Here is a 24,142-nt window from a genome sequence, read left to right as displayed (position 1 = left end):
AAAACAAGGCAAAATTGTCCCTTCCCAGTCAGACACAGTGGCGCGCATCTGAAATCCCAGCAGCTAGGGAGGCTGAGGCAAGAAAATTGCAAATTCAAAGCCAGCCTCAGCAACTTAGCAAGACCCCATCTCAAAATAAAAACTAAAAGGGCTGAAGATGTGGCTCAGCAGTTAAATTCCTGGTACCCCAAAAAAAAAAAAAAAAAAATTACCATGGCTATTCAATGCTATACTGGAGGTCCTAGTCAGTGCAAATAAAGCAAGAATGGGGGAGAAAAAATACACAGATGGAAAGAAACTCTCTTTATTACAGACAATATGACTGTCCTTGAAGAAAATTCTAAGAAACCTACAAAAGAAAATTATAACAACTAACAAATGAGTTAGTAAGCAATGCTGCAGGATACAAAGTCAATTTTTTTTGGGTGGGTGCAGGGGTAAATGGAGATTGAACCCAAGAGTGCTCTAACACTGACCCACATCACAGACCTTTTCATTTTTTACTTTGAGATAGGGTCTTGCTAAATTGCCATGCTGACCTGGAACTTGCAATCCTCCTGCCTCAGTCTCCTGAGTCACTAGGATTAAAGCCATGTGCTACCAAGCATGGCCAAGGCTTTTTTTTTTTTTTTTTTTTTTTGCGGTGCTAGGGATTGAACCCTGGGCCTTGTGCTTGCCTTGCAAGCACTCTACTGACTGAGCTATCTCCCCAGCCCCAAGGCTGATATTTTTTTAAAATAATTTATTTCTAAATACTAAAAAAAAAAAAAAAAAAAAAAAAAAAAAAAAAAAACTGGAAATTGAAAGTTTTAAAAGTACCATGTACATAGCATAAAATATGAACACTTGAGAACAAATTTAACAAAATATGTTAATTACACAAACACTGAAAACTACAAAGCAATGTGAAATGGGAGAGAGATTTTTAAAGACCTCAACGAATGGAGACAAACACCATGGTTTACAAGATTCAATATTGTTAAGATACCAACTATCAGAAAACTGACCTTGAGAGTCAATACCATCTGAAGCAAGGTATCAGATGTTCTGCAGAAACTGACAGGGAGGTTCTAGAGCTTAGTGAAACAAAGGGCCAGAATAGCACCACATGTTCCTGAAAAAGAAAAGCAGTACATCCTCGGGCTGCCTGCAGAACCCAGGAACACCAGGCAGGCAGGACAGGCAGGGCAGGGTGCAGTCCAGACATAAAGTCTTCACCTACCTGTTGAAGACGTTTCCAACAGAAAGGAGCAACTGAATATCCCGAGGGAAAAAAACGAATTTCAGCCCCTACCTTACCGCTGTCCCAGGGTTAACTGACCCTGAATCCAGGAGGAGCTAAAACCATAAACACTCCAAGGGAAACAGAAGAAAATCCTTGTGGGTGAGTTAGGTAAACCTCTTTGATAAACAGAACATGAAAGCCAGGTGCGGTGGCACACACCTATACTCCCAGCGGCTCAGAAGGCTGAGGCAGGAGAATCTTGAGTTCAAACCCAGCCTCAGCAAAAGAAAGGCACTGAACAACTCAGTGAGGCCCTGTCTCTAAAAAAAATACAAAATAGGGCTGGGGAGGTGGCTCAGTGGTCAAGTGCCCCTGAGTTCAATCCCGGGATTCCCCCCAAAAACAAAAGATATACCATGAACTCTGAAAGAAAGAAGTTAATAAACTAGACTTCATTAACATGGAAAACTTGTACTCTAAAGATATGTTAGATAGGTAAACTACAGAATAAGGTCAAAATATTTATAACACAACTCTATCTGGTAAAGGATTTGTATCTGAATCAGTAACAATAAAAAGAACAATCTGGTTTTAAAAACAGAAACCAAAGACTTGAATAGACACTTCACGAAAGATATGCACAAGACAGATGAGCACAGGAGAAGACCTCCACATCATCAGGCATCCAGGGAACCAGGTTAAGCCACAGCACAACAGCACAGCACCTCTCTAAGGGCTGAAGTTAGAAAGACCAGACCACTTCAGCAGGGATGTGGAAAACCCTGGCACACTGTTGGTGGGGCCACCTTGGCAACAGCTGGCAGCGGCCAGGAGGCTGACCAAGTCACATGCAGCAGCCACTCCTCCAGGGGCTACCATAGAGAGAAAAACTGTCCACACAAAAATGCATAGGGGTGTTCCCAACTGAGGGAAGCTGGAATCCACCCAAACATCCGCTGACGTGAACAGAAGGATGAGCTGTGCCCAGCCATGCTGCTCAGCAGCAGAAAGGACCGACAGCCAGCACTCGCAGAACTGGCATAAAGCCCACGTGCTCTGCTGAGTGAGAGGCTGGATCCGTGCACTCGCAGCATGAGTGACCGGGCGGCTCCGCGCTGGGGGCAGGGAGGGCCTGACCACCAAGAGCGTGAGGAGGCGTCTGGGACCCTGACTCGATGTCTTGGCGATGGTGGCGAGACTACCTTCTTTACAACTTCACAGAAACAGATCCAAACACAAAACACTGTCAGTTTTACTGTGACTCTGCCCCAGTAAACAGGACCTTTAAAAAAGTGAGATGCCACCGCACACCCTCAAGGTGGCTGGTGCTCTAACCCAACCACGCCACGCGCTGGTGAGGACACAGAGCAACGGGGTCCAGAGGCTCTGGCAACTGTGGGAGAAGAGCAAAGCTGTAACCGTCACCCAGCGAGGTATGGCGGTGGCTGGTGGTGGGACACAGCTGACACCTTCCCAGTGACTCACAATTCTATTCTCAAGGTTCACCCAAGCAGAAACCCTGTCCTCAAGGCCCCAAACTCCCTCTCACACCCTTAGTGATCAGGACCCCGCCCCCGGCGCGGAGCCGCCCGGTCACTCATGCTGCGAGTGCACAGATCCGGCCTCTCACTCAGCAGAGCACGTGGGCTTTATGCCAGTTCTGCGAGTGCTGGCTGTCAGTCCTTTCTGCTGCTGAGCAGCATGGCTGGGCACAGCTCATCCTTCTGTTCACGTCAATGGATGTTTGGGTGGATTCCAGCTTCCCTCAGTTGGGAACACCCCTGTGCATTTGCATGGACATGCTGGTCCTCTTTCTGGTAGCCCCTGGAAGAGCGCCCACTGGACATGACGGATGGTTAACACACAAGTTCACGCAGGGACCAACACACGTGGTTCCTAACAGTCAAAAGCCAGAAAGAACCCAAATGCCCGTCCACAGCGAGGGATGCTGTGCGTGCAAGCCTGAGGCCGCCCAGCACAGTACGGTGAGCTGCCAACAAGCAGCTGCAGGGGTACCAGTCAGAGGAGGAAGCCAGGCACCACAGAGCATGCAGCAGGCTCCCCTAACTGGAGTGTCCCCGAGCAAGACACACCCACAGTGGTCACACGGGCTCAGAGAATGCACACAGCAGAGGACTCTGGTCAAAGGACTGTGCTCGACTGTGCTGGTGGTTTGACGGTGCGCTTGTGTACACGACTCTCAAAACCAACTGTACACGCACATGAGAACATGCTCATGTTCAAATTATTTCCCCAAAGTTTTATGTGGCAAAGTTTCATATAAATAAGCATCCCCCCAGCCCCCCACTACCACACACTTGGCCCACACTTGATTCCAGGAATTGTGACACTGCCTACCAAGTCCACAGCCAGCCACACGGGACAACAGCAAGGAGCAGTACCAGCGAGGGATGGCCACAGCCCCTCCACAAGTCTAGCATGTCCCCAGCTGCAGCCCTGTGTCCCCAGCAGAGCTAACTGGACGCTTATTACATGGTTTTTATCTTGGCAGGGAAAAGCGTAATGTATTTTGAAACTATTTCCTTCCAAAACTGTTTTAAGTTTTAGTGCCTGAATTATGCAGAAAGGTGTCACTATTCAGTAATTTCTTCTCTGACTGTATTAGGTAAACAATGTAAGATTTTTCAATTAAAATAAAACGCCACCAGATGATGATCTCCAAGCTGTATTGCTAATAGTGTCTACGGTACCTTTGTTGTAAGAAAAGAAGAAAAAAGACACAAGGAGGGGGGTGTCAAGTGTGTGTATGTTTGCTTATTTTGGAAAAAAAAAAAATATATATATATATAAATAAAAAATTTGTCTAGAGAGGAAGGAAGAGGGAAGAGAGAAGAGAAATGAAACTGCTTCCCAAAAACTCAGCTATTGAAGCTGTGCTTCACATTCAGACACAGACCAAGCTGAAGACAGACCCAGATGGAGTTCAGCTGCACTAAAGGGCACGCCGGTGGGGTTTGGGACTCAGGAGTCTGTTAGCACCCTCATGAGACAGACTCTAAAGACAGTAAGTACAGGGATATGCTGCACAAGAACAAGTTGATAGGACTGGGGAGATAGCTCAGTTGGTAAAGTGCTTGCCTTGCAAGAACAGGGCCTGGGTTCGATCTCCAGCACCACAAAAAAAAAAAAAAAAGAACAAGCTGATGTTACTAGACATCTGTGCAAAAGATCCAGATACAACTCCCAGGAACCCACAGAGGAGCGGCTGTGCTACACATCGGGAGAAATGCTGGCCTGTCCTCACTCCATTGGCAATGCAGCACCCAGACAAGGCATCCTCACAGGGACCAGCACCCCTGTCCAGCCTATAGGTTCCTCCCTTCGTGCCAGACAGGCAGGCAAAGGGCCAGAGGTCATCCCCAGGACAGGCTCAGAGCCACAGGTGCTCAGGACCCAGATGTGCAGGAACCACAGGGCTGCCTATAGATGGGACAAAGAGGCCACCACCAGGGATACACAGAACTAGCCCAAGCAGACTGCAGACCTCAAGGGAAAGAACACCAGAAACCTCTCAGTGAACTCAGGGCTGAGGCCCTCTCTGGCCTGCAGACAGGTCTGACTGCAGGACCTGCCCTGCTCACAACCATCAAGTGACAGCTGCCCCTATCCCAACACACACGCTGGTCCACCATTCCTCCTGACCCTGACCTGAGGACAGCTAGCCACCTGTTTTTGGCTAAGCTTCAGGACAGGGATCTTCTCACCATAGAAGCCCTGCTGATGAGCTCCCTGCCTAGTGTGCCACAAGTGCCAAAGCAAAGGAACAGCCGCACACTGCCTGCACATCACCCACACTCCTCAGCACCGAGTCCTGAGGACACAAAGGCTCCAACACCAGGAAGAGTGGTCCAACATGCGGGCCTCCAGTCTCTGGGTGACAGGAACAGAGACTAGCATGCATTGCTTTCCCATTCGCTGTAGTCTTTATCAAAGTTTCTAGACTGAGCAAGTATTGGTTACTCATTAAGAAAATAACTTAAAAACTAGACATTATCTTCACTGCTCCTGTACAGGCTACCTAAGTGTGGCAAGGTAATAGCCACTACTGGAACAGGGAAGCCCCAAAGGGGGCACAGCCCTGGTGGCCCCCACACCAGGAACCCATAGGACACGAGACAGACTTTTGCACTTGCAGGAGTGAAGACAGAAGTGAATCGCAGAAAACGAGTAAGCCCCTCACGTGTACTTGCACACTGAGTCCCCACAGGAGCAGAGGTCCTTACAGACACATGGTGCATCCTTTGCCCATGCAAAGATCCCAGCACACTCTCTCCATGTGTGCAACCAGCATCAGACTCAACAGGCAACGAATCACACTGCTTCAAACACCTCAGAAAGCTGGCCTGGGCCAGCTGGACACATGGTTGAGAGGCAGCAGACCCTGGGGATTCTGCACCAGTAAACAGGAACACAAAACAAGACACCAAAGACAACTTTCCTTCTCCAGAAGGGCAGGCAGCACCAAGACGGAAGAGAAGGGGCAACACCAATCTAAGACCTCACTGATTCCACAGGTCAACGCACACAGCTACGCAACCATGCCACCGCTGTGCCGCAGCACCGCCCTCCACTTAAAAGCCCCTGAAGCCACCCCAGCCCAGGCAGCCACCGCCGTGTTACCTGAACAGAACAAGGCCTTCCCCACCCAGTAGGGTGTTTCCAGATGGTCCCTCTGGACACACAGCCTGTGTGCTGCTGGTTGGTGCTCCATGCTCTGCTTGGGCCAGCTCTGCACGCTGGAGTTTAGGCTGCCTCCAGGGGCCACTGCTACGGAGCCTGTGTGGACGGGTCTTCACTTCTCTGAACATTTAACTTTGTACTTATTCCCTAATTGGCAGAGTGGAGGTCCAGGGACTACAGCAGCTGGTTGGCTGAACTGCAGGTCTGTCCCCCTGGGCTCTGACTAGCGCTCTGGAGGCTAAGGAGGGGAGCATCTTTTCAAAAGCTTACACTGACCATTTCTGCACCTTCCTTTGCATCTACTGAACCTTGGGCCATGTTTAATGGAGTGGTCTATCATCTTACTAAGAAGTTATTTGTTGTATACAAATACTTTCTCCCAGTGCCTGGCTCGCTGTTTTCTTAGCCATGTGTCAACTTTCAGAATTTTTCTTTTAATATCTGAAGCCCAAAATGCAGGTGCTTCCTCCTGTCCTGGGGGAACTGCCCGGTCACTCAGGAAGATCCCTGGGCGTTTCACCACCTCTTCCTCCCTAGGAGGTCTTTCCTCCTCCAACAGCAGCGGGACACACTTGTACCGACAGGGATCAGGAGACAGTGCTGCCATCTAACTGCCACCTAGGCTCCCTGCTCACCCCGTGAGTCCACACCAAAGCCCTCCGAGTGCATCCTTCTGGATGCCTCTGAGATCTGCTGGGCAGGCCCCGGGAGCTGCACTGTCGTCACCAGCAAGTCCCCACTTTACTTCACCTCCCTCCCTCCAAACAAAAGCCCACACACAGAAGGGAACAGTGCGAAAGCTGGGTGCACGCACCTGTGCAATGAGGACCAAGCACAAGCCACACCAGGAGATCTCTGCGCATCCCCAGCCTGAAAGTAACTCAGGGCGTCCGACACAGAGGAACCGGCTCCTACAGGAGGGACACCAGAGGCAACAAAAGGCAACAAAAGGCAGCCCTTCTCTAAAGCCAGAAATACTTTAGTCTGTTCTGCACAAGTCAGGCTTTGCTGTGAGCAGAGGCACCAGGCTTCCCAGCAAGAACGCAGCAATGTGAAGGTGCAAGTTTCACTCACGCAAAGGTGACCAGGCACAGAAGTCAGGGACCTGTTCATAGAGCACCCGCAGACCTCTCTGGAGAGCCAGTCACAGGGGCTGCCTGCCAAGCAAGGTATGGCTACGGGACGCCTGCTCCTGGGGTCCCCTGCTTCCTCCCAGCAAGTCAGGCCTCCCTCCCAGCTCACTGCCCTTCCTCTTCACCAAAGTCCAAGGTCCCCACCAGGAGCTGCAAGTTGGGAGGGCTGCTCATTAGTGCAGGTTGTGGGGCAGAATCAGGATCAAAATGACGCCCTGAAGACCATCTAAGGTCCCTGCACTGGGAGCGAGCCGGTGCGTTCTGGCAGCACTTCCCAGTGCTGGCACACAGGCACTTGCTCTCCTGAGCCCAGACAAGAGGGTTCTGAAGGACCACAAACACTCCTCTAAAAACCCGGGACTCTTGCTCAGTTCAAGAGCTGCATGGCGGCAACCTCGCCCTGGAGGCACCTGCAAGAGCTCCAGCAACTGCCCTCAAGTGGCTGGAGAGCTGGGACAAGGGTGTGGCCCAGCTGGACAGGGGTAGAGCCTGGCCAGGAACCCACGGCCTGTGCAACTGAGTCCCACAAAGCCCCTGTGAGATGAGTACCACCTCTGGACCCCCTCAGAGCTCAGCCCAGTGTGGACAAGTAGAGCCCCTGCAGCACCAGAACCAGCTATGTCTCTCTCTGGCTCTGGCTGGAGGTCAGGAGGTCCTGGTTGGCCTCATACTGCTGGCTCCTCCTGCATGGCCCCTGCTTCCCCTAGAGAGATCTCATCCATGCCCCATGAAACCTGTTCACCCCATTTTCCAGGCCCCTATGTGGAAGCCATGCCCCAGCGAGCACACCTTCTCCCCTGTGTCACACAGCCTCAGCTCTGGCTCACCACTGGGGTAGCACCCCTGCTCCACAGCACCGCACTGTCCAACAGCCCTCTTTACACCACAGCTTCTCCAGACACAGCAGGGCCCACGCCTGCCCCATGTCCACCCACAAAGGGCTGCAGACCAAGCGCCTCGCAGTATCAGTGAACACCTGCCCTGGGGGCAGAAATGACTGCCCCCACTGTCAGCACAGGTGTCCTCCTCTGATCCCCATGGTCCACACATTTCCCATCTCTTCTCCAAGGTGTCATTAGAGATGGCTAGAATCCCAGCCAGACCACCTCACCTTCTGCTCCAACCTGCTGCAACTCACCGCTGCCTATAGCCCAGAGCTGATGCACACCTTCTGGGTTTAAGCCCAGCAACTGCCCCAAATCTAAGTTCCTCCAATCACACCCCGTCTCTTGCACTGAGAAGAGAACACCCCAACTGCATCCTCCCCAGCTCTCATCTCTGTGCCTGCCCAAATCTCACTCAGTTCAGTCGCCAGTCAAGCACCTCAACTTCCCAGCATGTACCCAACAAACAGCTCACTACCTGCTACAAGGCCACACTAGCGCCTACGATCTCTCTGTCCCTGGGTAGGAAGTCCATCTCACTGGTTCACGAACTTACCAAACTCCTGCTTCCATTCACATAAGCGACAAACACCCTCTTTTGGTGGGTGTTTCCCACCAAACTTCCTAAACCCACCCTGAGAACAAAGTGCCCATGAGCAGCCTCAAGAGGAAGCCACACTGAGCCCATTAGGGTTAGCAGGCACCGCAGCAATCAGGAAACAGCCAGCAGGAGACACCTTCCTCTACCTCCCAGGAGCTGTCCCTGGTCCTTCTCCTACTCCAGGGGCCTCTCCTCCAGCTCCCTCCCCACTTCCTCTCCAGAGCCTGGTCCCTGTGGGAGGCCCAGCCTTACTTGTGTCTGGGTCTGGGCCTCTCCCATCCCCCTGCCTTGGTCCTGCCTCCCAGGAGGATGGAGAACATTTCTCTAGTGACTCTCCATACACAATGACACCAGCCTGTGCTAGTATTTGGGAGTTCCAGAGGCATCCCAACCCTCTAAGAATAACCCTGAGGTTCTACTGACAGCATCATCCTCAACCCCCTACAACTCCAAGAGTAAAGGGATGTGAATGGTCAGTGCCTAGGACACTAAGGAAGGAAAAGCAGACTCTGTGGGACTGGGCACAAGCTCTGGAGCAGCAGACCCCAAAGCTGTCCGGTGGCATAGCAGCAGCCCATCCAAGCACCAGGTAGAAGGAAGAGGGCACTACTAGAGTCCTTCCTGAGGAAGTGAGCACACTCCAGCCAAGAGGTCCCACCTGGACCACTGGTCACGGGGTGTGAGGCAGCAAACCCACCAGAGCGCCACACACCCAAGCCCCCACTCCTGCCACACACAGACCAGCAGCCCTGGGCACCAGGAGAAGCCAGAAAAGGGCCTAGGTGGGGAGGACCCAAGCACCCAAAACAGGGGTGTACATATAGTCGTCCAAAATAAGACAATGTTCTCGGGATGATGAAAGGTACTTCAGAATGGAAATCACCAGAGACAACACCAGAAATGGCCTGACTCTGGTGACCTGGGCATCTGTACAGGGGATACACACAAGGTCTACAGCACAGATGCACTGTCCCCAGTGCCGGGGAGAATTAGTCAGCATGGCTTAGAGGGTGGTAACACTAGCAATTTCCAGTCCACACTGGGCACAAGATGAGAGCCCCATCTTGTCCAGAACAGTCCCAGTTGGAAATATAAGTGAAAATATATTTTATTTCATGTTCAAAATGCTCCTGCTGGCAGCAGACCATCCACCTCCCACCAGAATGCAGTAGAGAGGGACTCCTGGGTGGATGGCTCTTGCCGACTGTCCCTCAGGTGCACCTGCTAAGAGAACTGTCCTCTCTGGCTTGGCCCAGGACATTGATTTCTCTTGATGCTGCCACGAGGCACCTCCACACGAAGCCTGCAGGATGGAGGCAGGGCACTCGGGAGCCAGGGGCCCACTGTTTCCCAGGTCTCCCATCCTGATGAGCCACACATGCTGTCCAACCCTGATGAGCCCACGGGCCAACCTCCTGCCACCTACACGCAAGGCACTGCAGCTGTGACAGGCACATGGCCACCCTGGCCTGGGCCGGCTTGCTTTCTCACCACCCCAAGATGTGGGATGGGGTCACATCGCCATCTCCCTCTCTGGCTCAGTCTCCCTTCCCAAGCACTCAGTGACCTACACAGCCATCAGTCCCCAGACCCAATCACAGCCCTGGGCCTGGCCACCTCAAAAGACACCTATCAGACCACCCACCACCCTCCTTCTCCAGCTCTCTAAGAGTCTGCTGCCCCTATCCTGTAGCCCTCCTCTTCCCACCTGCACAGCCCCATGGCCATCACTGACTTGGCCCAGGAGTATTTAAACAAGGTTCTGGGTCGAGGTGACACAGGGAACAGAGACCCCATCCATGAGGAGCCTGCACCCTCATGAAATGGGTTCCATCCTGGTTGTCTGCCACCACTCCCTGGACAAGTCTAGATCACTGGCCTCCCTGTGTTGGCCACCAACATCCCAACTTCTGTGGCCACCCTGGTGACAGAAAGGTCAGAACCTCCTCCCACTTGGCCCTTCCACACCCTTCCCAAGCCAACCCCCACACACTACCCATTGCTCCCTCTATTCAGTGGAGGGTCAGCACTCAGCACATGGCTACTGAGCACAGGAAACACGGGTCCAGAGCAGGCAGGCAGTGCAGGACCTCGTGGCCACACCAAGGCTGAGTGCAGAGCGCGAAGCACCGGCGGCTCTCAGGGTGGGCCGTGTTGAATGGCAATGCCTTGGGCAGGGTGACAGGGAACGTACTGATAAAAATAGTTTTGCTGGTTTCTAAAAATTATAAATTATACATATGCCCCATGTTCGATTTCTAGGGATAAATACTGCTTGAAAATCTCTTCTCCTTAAAAACAAACTAAAACACAACAAAGGAAACTGTCCTAACCCTAACCCTAACCCTCACTTGCAGGGACCTGCTTCCACAACCCTGCTCAAACACCCAGGCCCATCTCCATCTTCCACTCGGGACTGGCCAGCTCCAGCCAGCTCCAGCCACCCCATCCCTCTGCCCCTGAGGCCAGAAGGCAGTCCTGTGCCTCCAGCACCAACCTGTTGGGAGGCGCCCACCTCGTCCACACAATCCTGGTGCCAGGATGCCCTGGATCTGCCTAGGGCTCCCCTGCTCGCCTGCCTCCAGAACATCCCAGAACAGGTCTCTGGGCCTGCCCTTCCCACCCCCCACACACACCAGGTGAGTGCACATCCCTGTGTTTTAAAAAGTCACCAATCTTTTAGGGACCTCGATCTTCAGCCATGACCCACCTGGATTATTTGGTCAACAGCCCAAACACGCAAATCTGGAATCAAGTCTTGGAGTCTGCAGAAGAGCAAGTGAAAGCCTGATCCCAGAAAGCCAGCTGCCCTGCCAGACAGCGACTGCTGGGAGCCACATGGGCACCGCACCATGCCCAGCAAACTCCTGTGCATACGTCGAGAGGGACTGCAGGGCAGTAGGGCTCCCAAGATGGCAAACCACCCAGGGCCCATAAGGGAAGAAACCTCTGTGTCCTCGAACAAGGACAAGTCAGAGGACCATGCAGATAAAGGACAGCTACCACAATGACAAGAAGTACACTGGTGATAGACAGGTCAGGGGCAGAAGTCCCAGGAGACCATCCCCAGCAAAGGACCATTCACAGAATCCTAGCTAAGCAACCCTACCCAGGAACACAGGGGAGGAGGGGTGTGGCGGAGGGTTCAGGGCTGGCAGGCTGGGGCAGGGGCTGTAGTACACAGCCCCTAGGAGGCTGGCACAGTCCTAGCTCTCTGACCTGCTGTGTAGGTGCTTATTAAAGTGTGAAAATAACCACATAAATGAAAGCAGGCCACTCTGGGGCCAGGACTGTGACTAACACACACCTATGCTTGAGGTCCAAAAGCACACACCCTGTCCCCTCCATGGCTTTTCATACCAATTAATGGCCTCCAAAATGCCACAGCAAGGCCACGCTGCCTCCAAGAGACTCCCTGACTCAGGCCCTGGCATCCCAGCTATGCCAAGTCCCACGCCAGATCGGAAGGTGCTCTGCTCAGCTAACAAGTCTGTGGCAGAGGTCAGTGGCCAACAGGAAGCCCCAGCAGTATGGGTTTCAGGTGAGCAGTGCTGCCCACCAGAACTGAGGCCCACGGGGACTCTGCAGACTGAACCTCCCAGCCCAGAGTGATACCCACCAGAGTCACAAGCAGAAAATACCAACCAAGCTCTGCAGGGGCAGGCAGGCCTGAACAAGTAGTATCCTGAGCGGAGTGGCTAATCCACAGCATGAGGAGGATGAGACCCGAAACTGGGGGGAAGCCAGACTATGACCCTTTGGGGTCAGGAAACTAGTCTTCATTGCAAAAGTTGTGAACCCCCCAGAGGTCCCTCCAGGGAAGCAGACACCTCAAAGAGGAGAAAGCAAATGAGGGGTCCCTGGAGGCAGGAGGAGGATGGGCCCAACCACTGAGCACCAGGAAGCCATGGCACTCCTGAGTGGCCAGGACCGCACCAGCCCTGCTCTGCAAGGCACTGCACCATCACCTGCCAGGGATCACAGAGGGCTGATCCAAAGCAGCCTTACACACACAGTTACAAGAACAAGACACACTCTAATTCAGCCACTGAGAAAAAAGGACGGTTACAAACTGTGAACACAGCTTTGAGTCTCTTTAAGAAAAATAAGCACTACAGCTGGAGAGTCCCATCCACCCGACGCTCCACCTCCCAGGAGCAACCACTTTTAAGAAGTGACCACACCCTCCGGACAGCCTTTACACTCAACAAGCACACATGCGTGGACCACAGGATTCAGATGTCACACACAACCAGCCACTAGCAGGACTCGGTGTGCAACCCTCAGAGCTGCATGAGCGCACAACCAGCCCACGGAGCACCTCTGCCTTCCAAGGAAGCGTCCATGCACATCCAGCACTCCCGGATCCCAGGCACCACCCGCTGCTCCAGTCACATACAACACCGCCAACTGCACCCAGACGGCCCTGCCACTCCACATCCCCACACGACTCCACGTCCATACACCACTCCACGTCCCGCCACTCCATGTCCCCACACCACTCCACGTCCACACCACCCCATGTCCACTCCATATCCACATGCCACTCCACATCTACACACAACTCCAACTCCATGCCCAAGCACATGGCCCCACTATTCTACCTCCCACATGGGTTCACTGCACCTAAGCTGTCTGCTATGGCTACATCTTGCAGGAAGTCTAACTTCCCTTCTTTCTCAATGCCATGCTCCCACCCTGGCATCAGGCCTAAAATTGGGAACAGTTTTCTCTATAGCCACGGACAGGCTAGTGGCAGCCAGACCAGAAACTGGGGTTCTCAGGGCTGGGTTCCAAGGGATAGGCAGCTCTTTCCAGAGCACAGAGGTGACACTATTCCCAAGTCCAAAGTGGAGCCGAGACCAAAGTGGAGTTGAGTCTGCCCACAGAGCACACCAAATATGGAAGAGGGCATCAGCATCCCTACACCAGCACCAGGAACGGTCATTGTCCTGCGAGCTTCTTAGCCCCAGAGCCCTTTGCCACAAGGTCCCAACATGCAAGGAAAGCACCCCTGGACCTAAAGCCAGCCAGAGCCCTGCAAGGCCACTGCAGCAGAGGCAGGAGGTCAGCATGCCTGGCGCCAGGCAATGAGCTCTGGAGTCTGGGTGCCCCATGGCTCTGTGCGGAGTCTAACCGTGCCACCTAGGACATCAAGCAGATCTTCCGAACCAGGTGCCTCCACCGCTACACCTGTCCTTAACAGCACCATGGTGACTCTCCACCAGTAAGTCAGAAGTCATGGGAAACTGGCTGTGTTTGTTAAGGAACTGTGTGGCATAAAACCCACCTCTACTCCTTATACACCTCATGAGCCTCAAAACAATCCCATCAGCAAGTCTCTCACTCCTATCATGACCCCAGCACAAGGTAAATCTGGAGTTAGTACTGGATCAATGTTTGCTGACTGACTGGCCAAACTCACCAGACCACTCCCCTGGCCGGCTCTGCCATGTGCTTGGCCTGCTGACTGTTCCCCACAACCCCCAACTCCCAGCATGGGCTGAACTACCCAGCCCGCTCTGTGCAGTTAGATGGAGCCAATTACCCAGTTCTCTCAACTGGAACTAGAGAAAATGACCACATCCCTCTGGGCAGGGCTTTCAGGCCAGGGAGCCTCTTGACTGCCACTGCCCTTCCAGCTGGCAGGACCATCAGAACTTGCAGTACGGTGCCTCAGTCAGACAGACAAGGTAGCCCAAGAAGATGGCTCAGTGCTCCTGAGCGGGTGGAACCCAGGGGATAAGAACAGAACCCACGAGAACTGTCCAGTGATGCCCAAATGTCAGACCATCAAACACACATCCCTGCTGGCCCAACCACTACCAGCAGCCAGCTGGAAATGTGCACAAGCCCACCCTGGCTCAGTGCAGCAAACGGGCAGAGAGTCCTCCATGCTGTGCGCTTCCCCGCACAGGTGCACAAAGTGTGTCACCAAAGTGAACCATGCAAACCACACCCAGGCCCCAAACCCCGAGATCCAGACCTCCCCAACATGTGTGGAATCCCCAAAAACTACTCACCTATGCAAAGGAAGGCTCCTGTGATGGGGGCCTTCCGCCCACAGAGGGTTCACAAACTAACAAACGCATGCACATCAGCAGCTGAGGGGAAGGCTACAGATACCCCAGAAGACTCAGACCAAGACCACAACTAAAGCACCGCATTAGGAGTAATAATGCTCACCCTAAGTGAAAGGGCCACAAGGCCAGGAGAGACTCCCTGCATGGCCCAGCCCACAGCACAAGTGCTCTGACACAGCAGCTGTGCTGGTTCCTCCTCCCCAAGAGCTGGCAGCTCTTCACACAGGACTATCCTTCCTGCTGATCCTGAGGCCTGTGCCCAAGGGGTTCCTTCATCTGAGAGTCACCCTGGCCTCAATGCACCCCACAGGCCACCCCAGCTCCAGGCCAGGCTCTCCCAGGAGGTGGCCTCCCATGGATGTGTCTCTTTCACCACTGCAAATGCCATTGAGTGCCCTGACTTCCATGCTGCCCTCTCCCAAGCTCCTGAACAGTATCTACTACCCTCAACATTCCCACTCAGAAATGGCATCTCAAACCAACTCCCCCAGCCCGACCCTCTCCATCCAGGGAAGAGATTCCAGTCCAGTCCCCATCCTAGACTCACCCCAGTCTCAGGTCATCAAGAGTCTCATGAGTATGTCCACATCACACCACCACCCAGGACCTGCCCCTTCCACTCCACATCCCACAGCTCACAGACAAAAAGGGACCTCAAAACTCACGTTTGATCCTATGGTCACCCTGCTTAAACTTTCATTGGCTCCCCAGCTGGAATCTATTCAAGCACCCAGCACCCCTACAGTGACAGCTCCATGCCAGCCCAGGATCATCTTCCTGATCTGGCCTGGGAATCTGTACCTCTTCCCCAGCCTCAGCTGGAGGTCACTTTTCACTTGGGACTCCTCAGAGCAATCCCCTCAGCCACAAGCACTCTCCACAATCAGAAACACCTCCCAAAGCGTCTTCATTAATGGCCTACCCCTCACCAAAAGGGCCACACCAGGAAAGCAAGAGCTCTGCAGCCTCAGCACCCATGTCAGCAGTGCTCGCCCAAACGCCCACAGGCACAATCAGCCGAAAATAAATGGCCAACATCCCATGGATGAGGTCTAACCTCCCTTAACCACAGAAACACAACTTCAACCAAGTACAGCTGTCTTCCTACAGAATGGCTATCAATTTCTGAAAAACCATATCTTGGGAATGGTTTTTTACAAAATGTAAACTGGCCCAGCTCTGGAAGGCAGTTTGTAGCAAAGCCTCTGAAAGACCCGACCCACCAGACACACAGGCTGTGTGAAGATGCGCACCTACGCGCGGGGGCATGTGGATCCAGGCAGAGGGACAGAGCCTCAAACCCCACTGAGGGGCGAGGACAGCACACAGGACACAGGCAGGACAAGGCAAGTCACACTCAGCAAGACTGAGGGATAATTCTTGTTCCATAAAAATCAGAAATCTGCATCAAAAAAAACTAAACGATAAGCTGTCACAGGTGGACAGCCTGGGCCAGATGAATTACAAGTGACCTCGCTGTCTTCTTCATGGCTTTCTTCCCAAACTTCCCATGATAACTATAGAATTGTTTGGTTTTGTTTTGGTATCAGGGATTGAACCCAAAGACAATTTACCACTGGGCTACATCCCAAGCCCTTTTTTAAATTTTGAGACAGAGTCTCACTAAGTTGCTGAGGTTGACCTGGATGGAATTTGCTATCCTCCTGCCTCAGTCTCCATAGTCACTGGGATTGCAGGCATGTGCCACCACACCTGGTCACATGAAATAACTTTATAATCAGGAAAAACAGGTTGGAAAGAAGTTCTTTCCAAGTGACTATAATTCTTAAAATAAAGTTACATTACAAAGCCATCCAGGAGCGCATCCCTGTCTCACTCTCAAGTGCCGGCCCTAACCCTAAGACACCAGCATCCACAGCATTTTTACCAAGTTAACCCAGCCTCAGTGCAGGCCGGTCTCAAGACTGCAGTGCTGCTCATCCGCGCAGTCTGTGTATGGACCACAAGAACCACCACCAGACAGAGCTCCCTTGTGAAAGACCTACAAGACATAAAAGCCCTTAAAAACCTTTCCTGCAGCTGGATACTGCGCACACCTGTAATTCTAGCAACTTGGGAGGCTGAAACAGGAGGATTACAAGATCCAGGCCAGCCTCAGCAACTTAGCGAGACTCTGTCTCAAATAAAAAATAAAAAGGTCTAGGGATGTGGCTCAGTGGTAAAGCACCCTAAGTTCCATCCCCCATACAAAAAAAAAAAAAAAAAAACTTTCCTGGGCCACTGTCCCATGTGTGTGGCGCACAGCCAGAAAATGAAAAAGCTGCCCCCTCTCCCCTTCCATCCACTGTGAATTAGGACACCAAAGAGGACAGCTGCCTTACCACCCTCCAGCACCTTCTTCAAAGAGCCCCAGACTCCCAAGCCTCTGCCCTGGCAGGGTGATTCAGGTTACAACAGTCCTGCAGGAAGAGTTCAGCTCTCCTGGATCCTCATGTCCCACTCTGTACACTCAGTGCCCACTCAGACCTCAGACCCCCAAAATAAGTCTCTGTGGAACAACAGAACCTGCTTAAAAAGTCAAGCCTTGTTCTAAAGCCTGAATCCAATAAGCCCATTACCAAGAACTCCCGGGAGCTTCCTGACCTCTGGAGTAAGCACATCCAGAAGCAGTCCCCTAGAGATCCAATGTCCACCAGCACCACCCCGCAACAGGCTTCCAATGGCCACACCCCTCTCGCAAGACCAGGAGCCAGCAAGCGAGCTTGTCCCCTCCTCAGGCCACATTTTCCACATGCCTATGGGCATCCCATCCACATGCCCATCTCAGGAAGGGCAGATGAGCCCCACAAACCTGCAGGACCACACTGCAGTCAAGTCATAGACAGCATCTCCTGCCCTGGGAGACATGCAATTCACACAGACACTGCCCACTTACACACAGCAGAGAAGTGCTGGCACCACAGAAGCCCGAGACCAGTTCAGGGTAAATGAGTGGGTCAGGGGTCTGCACTACGCACTTTTTCAAATTGGGGTGGGTGGCCTAATTATGGATGATTTTATCTCCTTGGTTGTTTTTTTTCCTCATATTCCTTAATACAAATATTCAGAACTATAAAAAATCAAAAAATTTTAATCTACAGCTTTCATAGCCCTACCATGGAAATGCAAAGCTTTCCACTGTCAAACACAACTTCCCAGTGCTCCTCTACTCAGCAGGGGCGCTGGAGAGCAACACGCCCCCAACAAGCATGTCTGCAGATGCCCACAACAAGGCGACTCAGGCCCCAGTGGCAGGCAGATGTGTCCACGAGGCTGCCAGCTGCACCAGACCCAGCTGAAGTCCTGCAGCAAAAACCAAAGGGCCCCATCTCCTGATTTTTTTTTTTTTTTTTTTTTTGGTACTGGGAGTTGAACCCAGGGGCACTTTACCACCAAGCTACATCCTCAGACCTTTTTATTTACTTATGTATTGAAACAGAGGTCGCACTAAGTTGTTGATGTTGGCCTCAAACTTGTGACTCTCCTGCCTCAGCCTCCTGAATCACTGAGATCACAGGCATGGAGGGTCACTATGCCTGGCCCCTCCTACTTGCTTTAACTTACCTGGTTTATTACCATCAGAGGCCCAACTAAAAGGCTGCCAAGTCACAGCCAAAGACAGGTTCCCAGGCAAGAGCCCCAAACAGCAACTGTTTCACAGGTAGCAAGTAAGAGACTCCAGCCTATCATTCACATAAAGAAAAGTAAAGTGATTCTGAGAACAATGCAAATTACCCCAAATCTCAGACAAGTTTCTCCAGAGCACTTTTATCTGTCTCCTTCAAGATTCCCAAAAACAGTTGTTGATTATGTTTTGATCAACTCACATATAGCCACCTATTTGTAAAAAGCTGTCTTCAAATTTATTATTTAAATGGAGGAAAGCTTACACTTAAACACTGAACTAGGCTTTGAGCAGAGACAACCTTGACTTCATTCTGAGTTCAAGGACACAGAGGCAGGCCCCCGTCCCAAGACCGGAGCTATACCATTTCCAGGACAGGGGCTGAAGAGGGTCAGGACCATCCTGATCTGACAGCTACCCTGGATCGCCTGTGCAGACATATAGAGGGCAAAGATCCCCAGCAGAAGCGAAGTCCTCGCTCCTGGGGAACCTCAGCTCATCAAGCCCTAGGTAAGCCAGAAGTCCACCTTCCTAAGTGGCCTTTTTACAGGGCCCCAACAAACAATGCTCCACCTTCAGATATAAGAAGTTAAGACTGACTCCCTCATGAATGCAGAGCACCAAGCCTAGCAAGTAGCCAGGATGGCAGTCCTATGAGTGTCCACAGGCCCTGCTCCTGCTGCTACCAGAACAGAAGGTACACCAGTTCCAAGACACCTGCAGACTAGAGTAGAGCAGGCCAACCCCACTCCATCACCAAGGAAACTGCATTCACCTCAAGATGATGGTGATGATCCAATAGGGGCAACCAATCAGGGCATGGGAGTGGCCCTCTTGCCCCCAAGAGCATCCCTCCAACCCAGGAAAGGAAAATTACTTTTCCTTGTTCTCTTTAAAGGTCACTGTTCCCTGAGCATACCAACGAGAATGCTAGGTCAAAGCCTCTGGCCTAAACCATCCAGGTCCACTCTGCACAGCCTGCATCACGTGGGCAGGCAGGTAGTACACACCTGTGACAACTTCAGCAGCTCTCTATAGGCAGCCCTAGGCAGCCCCAGCACCAAACTCTTCAACCACTCTAGACATGGATTTGACTTAATCAAACTGTCCTTAGAAAAGTTCCCTACTTCTACAGCAACACTGGACTTGAAATAGGGAAAATGTTATAAAACTAGGAGGGCACCTGCCTCATTTGGATGAAACTCCACATCTTTCATGTAAGAGCCAAACTCACTTCATAGCCAGGAAACTGAGGCTCCATGAACAGTGTCCTCAGTCCCAGATCAAACAGCAACTGTGCCCACAAGTAACATCTAAACTTCCAAGAATATCTCTTAAGTCAAAGAACCTGCACTTTTAGCCAAAGTTGGCCACCAAGACACAAGCTCCCATAACTCCAGTGGTGGCCCTACTTCCTCTACAGCCCAACTTGGGGACTAAGCCTCAGAACAAGCCCAAAAGGCACAGCTAGCCACTAAGGGACTGTCCCTTCCCCACAACAACCCAGCTGACACAGTCGCGCTAGAGTACCAAGTGGTGCCCCAGACACCTGTCCTTTAACGTAGACCCACCTTAGGAAGCATCATCTTACACGACAGCATGCAGACATCCCCAGGCTAAGGCAGCTAAGCCAATGGGGAGGACATGGCTTTCTGTCCTGGAACAGGGACCTAGAGTCACAGGAAAGTAAGTTCAACAGGAAGGCAGAATAAACAGAAGCACACTAAAGAACGTGCCAATTTGCCACAAGATAGCCTTTAGAAATTCGCAACTTCAGCGTGACACCTGCCTATCCAAAAAAGATCTTTTAAAACCACTTACCCACATGCTAATTTTGGGGTCACATCACTTTCTCCTCTTTTCAACTCTGATCATGGACATTATGATGACTCTGACGTTAGACCACCCCAAGGTACGCACGAGCAGCCAGTGCTTTCAGTGTTCTCTGACAACACCATGACACCGGCTGTGACGCTTTTTCCACTTGTCTCTTAAGTCTGTTCCTCGTTCTCAGTGGTAGGACTTAAGACTCTGGTACCTTCAAATGAGCAAATGCAATGATGGTAACATAAATGTCTTCAAAACAGTCCTGACAAAGAATATGGAGACTAAGTTTGCTAAAACCAAACTCGGATGTTTATTTAAAGCTTCAGGGAGCTGTGGGGATGAAGCTCTACTCAAAGCCCAGGATTCAGACTCAAGACCTCAGGGGAAAGCTGTCTTCCCTGCGTTCTCCCACCATGACTTCCAGCCAGGAGGAGTGCTAGGAGGGGCAAGGTGCTCTTTCACCCTCCACACGCTACTGCATGTGACACCTGTGTGCAGCTGGGAAACCCTGCCCTCCCCTGATCCTCACCCCACCAGTCTGCATCACTGAGTTCTAATGAGGAGATGTTGGCCACTTGTGAGTTTTGCTGGACTTTCTTCCACCTTTGGTTTGTACATCTTTATCATGAAGCAGCAGCATCAATCAGAAGAGGTAAGCATTTTCTGATCCACCAATCACAAGCTACACGAATATTCATAACCCATCACTGTAGTTCTCAAGAATGAGCTGCCCTTTTTAAGAAAGGAGTACCCTGGCCCGGAGCATTGATGGTGGATTTACCTACACTTGTTCAGCTTTCACCACTAAAAGAAAGTAACATAATTGGTAAGTGTTTCTGATCAAAGAACAACTGAAGGGGGTCTTGAAGGGAATATAAATCTTTCCTTTCCCAGAAAACATGCAGCCTCTTTATAGTCCAAGAGGGCATGGGAACTGCTGTCTGCTCCCACATGCCTGAATCCTGATGCAGACACAGAGAAGGAGTACAGACAACACTTTCTCACATCCTTTCAAGGAGCTGTCTTCTAGTCAAGCACAGTCAACCCTAAAACTGACCTTGAAACAGAAGGCAGAAGAGAGTCTCAAGACAGCTCAAGGTAGAGATGGCAGGGCTCCCCTTTTCGAAGGTCTTCCTTCTCCCAAGAAGAAAAAAAAGAGGTGGGCTTTACCTGTAAGATGCTCAGAGCAAGAAACCTGGATAACCCCAAGTGGCCACAGGCAAGAGGTCACCATGGGCACCTAGCCACCAGATGTCATGATGATACGGCAATGTGGGGACATCCACGCTGCGAGGGAGGCACTGCTGAAACAGGCAGGACCACCAAAGGGAGTTGTAATAGTAGGTACAAAGTACTGTGGCATTTCACCTAACAGGCTACGACTATGAACTGTCTTTGACTAAAACTCAGCCATGTTTTCCACCAAAAGGTCAAAATACACATAACCAGCAACAGCCTTCCATCAAACACCCACCACTACACATTCTTTAGTGCCCCGAGGTGTGGCAAGGAGACCCCAGAAGTTCTTGGGTGCTCCTCTCACAAGTCCTCTTTTCCTCCTCAGAGCCACCTCGGAGTCACTCCTTCTGGCTCTCATGTCTCCCACTCTTGCCCCACTGAAGCAGATCCCACTGTGTGACCAGCAGCCCTGGGACCCATGGGCAACAAGAAAACCTTCTGCTCTAAGAGGCTGCAACTCTTTGAACTGCCCCTCAGCTCTTCCCAGAAGAGCTGCAGTGGTGGCAGGGCCATGTTTTCCCAGCTCCTCTACTACTACTACTGCCTCTGCCGCGAAGCTACAACTGTGGCACATGTCACTACGGAGCACGAGGAGTACTCAGAAGCCCAGCACTCCAGCCCAGGGTTCAGAGGGAGGGCTCCTGTCTGAGCACTCCCAAACAAAAGCAGCCTGGCTGCACCGCCGCCACGGGGTAAGGCATCACCCGTCAAACCTCAGGGGCCCCAGAGAACACAGGGTGACAAAGCAGAAGGAGTGTGGGGAAGGCAGAAGCTGAAGCAGATTCTGCACTCAAAGCATCCCTGCACGTGTGTGAGCTCCACATCCCACCATCCCCTGCACCCCGCGTCCCTGCCAGGAGTGGCACACTAACCTCAGAGGACGGCAACAACAAAAGCCCAAGGCCACTCTCGGGACCAACCTGGAATGGAAACTGAACTGCTCCAGTGCCTGAGCACTGACTCTGCCTTTGGTGGCAGAAGGAAGCCCAAGCCTTCCATTCTGACTCCCCTACCCAGCCTGGACTTCACCTGCAAAAGGAGGAGAGTGTCCTCTGGCCCACCACGGCAGTCCTGGGTTAACAATGGGGCAGGACACTGCCACACGAAGGGGCAAGCTCCCCCGCGAACTCCAGCACCCGGGAGCCCTCAAAGCAAGCATGTCCTCACGCTGCCCGGGCTAAGCAGGGACAGCAGCACAGGGCAACCTCCACGAAAAGCCCCTGAGCAAGCAACTCAGAAGTGCAAACAGGCAGCAAGGCCGCGAAGCAGGAGCAGCCAGTCCCACTCAGGGTGGCCCAGCAGTCTCGCTGGCTCACCGGACACCCAGGTCGACCTCTTCACCTGGGCAGAGGCGCCCCTCGGCCGGCCGCCGCGGGAAAGCCGCGAGGCAGGCGGCCCGGGCACGGGCCCAGAACGCAGCCCAGAACTTCCTGGATCGGCGGCCGCCCGACCCGCCCTCCCCTCCCGCCCCGCGCGTCCACTCACCTGGGGGCAGCTGGAAGTTCTGGATGTTGGTCGGGTTCTGCGGCGGCTGCGGCAGGCGGGGGGCCAGCACGGTGGGCGTCAGGGTGGCCCGGATCCCGCCAGTGGCGGCCGAGGGCGTCCGCGGCAGGCTGGGGGTCGCCGCGCCGGCCGCGCCTTTAGGCAGCCCCGCCGGGGCGCCGGGGGCTGGAGGCGGGCCGCCGGCCGGCCCGGGCAGCGCCCCTTGCATCGCGGGCCCGAGCAGCACGCCGGCCGCCGCGCCCGCCGCCGCCGGCCCCGCCGTCTTGGGCGGCTCGGCCTTGGCCCCCTGCGCGGGCGCGCCGGGCCCCGGCTGGCCGCTGAGCCCCGCGGCGCCCCCGGCGGCCGGGGCGGGGGCGGGGGCGGGGGCGGCGCCGGCCCCGTTCTGCGCGGCGGCGGGCGCGGGGGGCGCGGGCGCGGCGGGGAGGCCGGGCGGCCGGGCTGGCGCGGCGGGCGCAGGGGGCGCGGGCGGCGGGGGCGCGGCGGGCGCGGGCGCGGCGGGCGGCGAGGGCGCGGCGGGCGCGGGCGCGGGGGCCGCCTGGATGACGGAGCCGGCGGCGGGCGGCGGCGCGGGCCCGTTGTTGACCGGGCTGACAGCAGGTGCGGCGTGCGGCGCGGTGGGCGGCGCGGCGCTCCCATTCAAAGTTTGCGCGGCGCCGGGGCCGGGCGGGCCGGGCGGGCCGGGCTTGGCGGCGCCGGGGCCGGGGCCGGCGGGCGGGGCGGTGGCGGCGGGCTCGGGCCCGGCGGCGGCAGCGGCGACGGCGGCGGCGGCGGCGGCGGCCGGGCAGGGCCCCGCGCTGGCCTCGGGCGGCGGCCTCAGCTTGGCGGGCGCCGGCGCGGGCCCTGCGGGGACAAGCGGGCGGCGTGGTGAGCCGGGGCCCGCGCGCCGCGGTCCCCCGCCCGCCGGCCGCGCTCTACCTGCGGGGGGCGGCTCCGGCGCCGCTGCGGGCGCGCCCTCGGCGGGGGCGGCCGGCCCTGCGCCCGCGGCTCCGGCCGGGCTGCCGCTCACAACATGGTTCCCGAGCGCGCCGGCGGCCGCGGCCCGCAGCTCGGGCGCGCGCGGCGCGAGGTGGTGGTGGTGGGCCGCGCTGGCCGCCAGCTGCGACTCGAGCGAGCCCACCAGGTCGCTCACCACTTTCTCGTCCACCTCGCTGTTGAAGAAGACCTCGTCCAGCAGATCCGAGCCCGCCGCCATCTTTCCTCCTCGCCGCCGCCGCCGCCGCCGCTCGGCCGAGCGCGCCTGGGCAGGAGGAGGTTCCAGCGGGGCGCGGGGCGGGCGGGGGGCGGTGCGCGGGGCGGGCGGGGGCGCGGCGGGGGGCGGGGG

The 24,142-nt window shown here is 54.1% G+C and overlaps 1 protein-coding gene across 1 annotated transcript in view; it reads right to left on the bottom strand.

Annotated features, from left to right (window-relative positions):
• Nucleotides 1–24,053, bottom strand: part of Taf4 (TATA-box binding protein associated factor 4) — a 72,668-nt gene extending 48,615 nt beyond the window's left edge. The window contains exon 1 of the mRNA XM_047538603.1: nt 22,804–24,053. Coding sequence (XP_047394559.1) covers nt 22,804–24,013 — 1,210 coding nt within the window. The 5' untranslated portion in view covers nt 24,014–24,053. The remainder of the gene's footprint in view (nt 1–22,803) is intronic.
• Between the last annotated feature and the right edge of the window lie 89 nt (nt 24,054–24,142).

Source organism: Sciurus carolinensis, chromosome 2 (genome assembly GCF_902686445.1).
Source record: "Sciurus carolinensis chromosome 2, mSciCar1.2, whole genome shotgun sequence".
NCBI classification, from domain to species: Eukaryota; Metazoa; Chordata; class Mammalia; order Rodentia; family Sciuridae; genus Sciurus; species Sciurus carolinensis.
The sequence above is the reverse complement of the archived record's forward strand: the minus strand, read 5'-3'. Positions and strand labels throughout refer to the sequence as shown.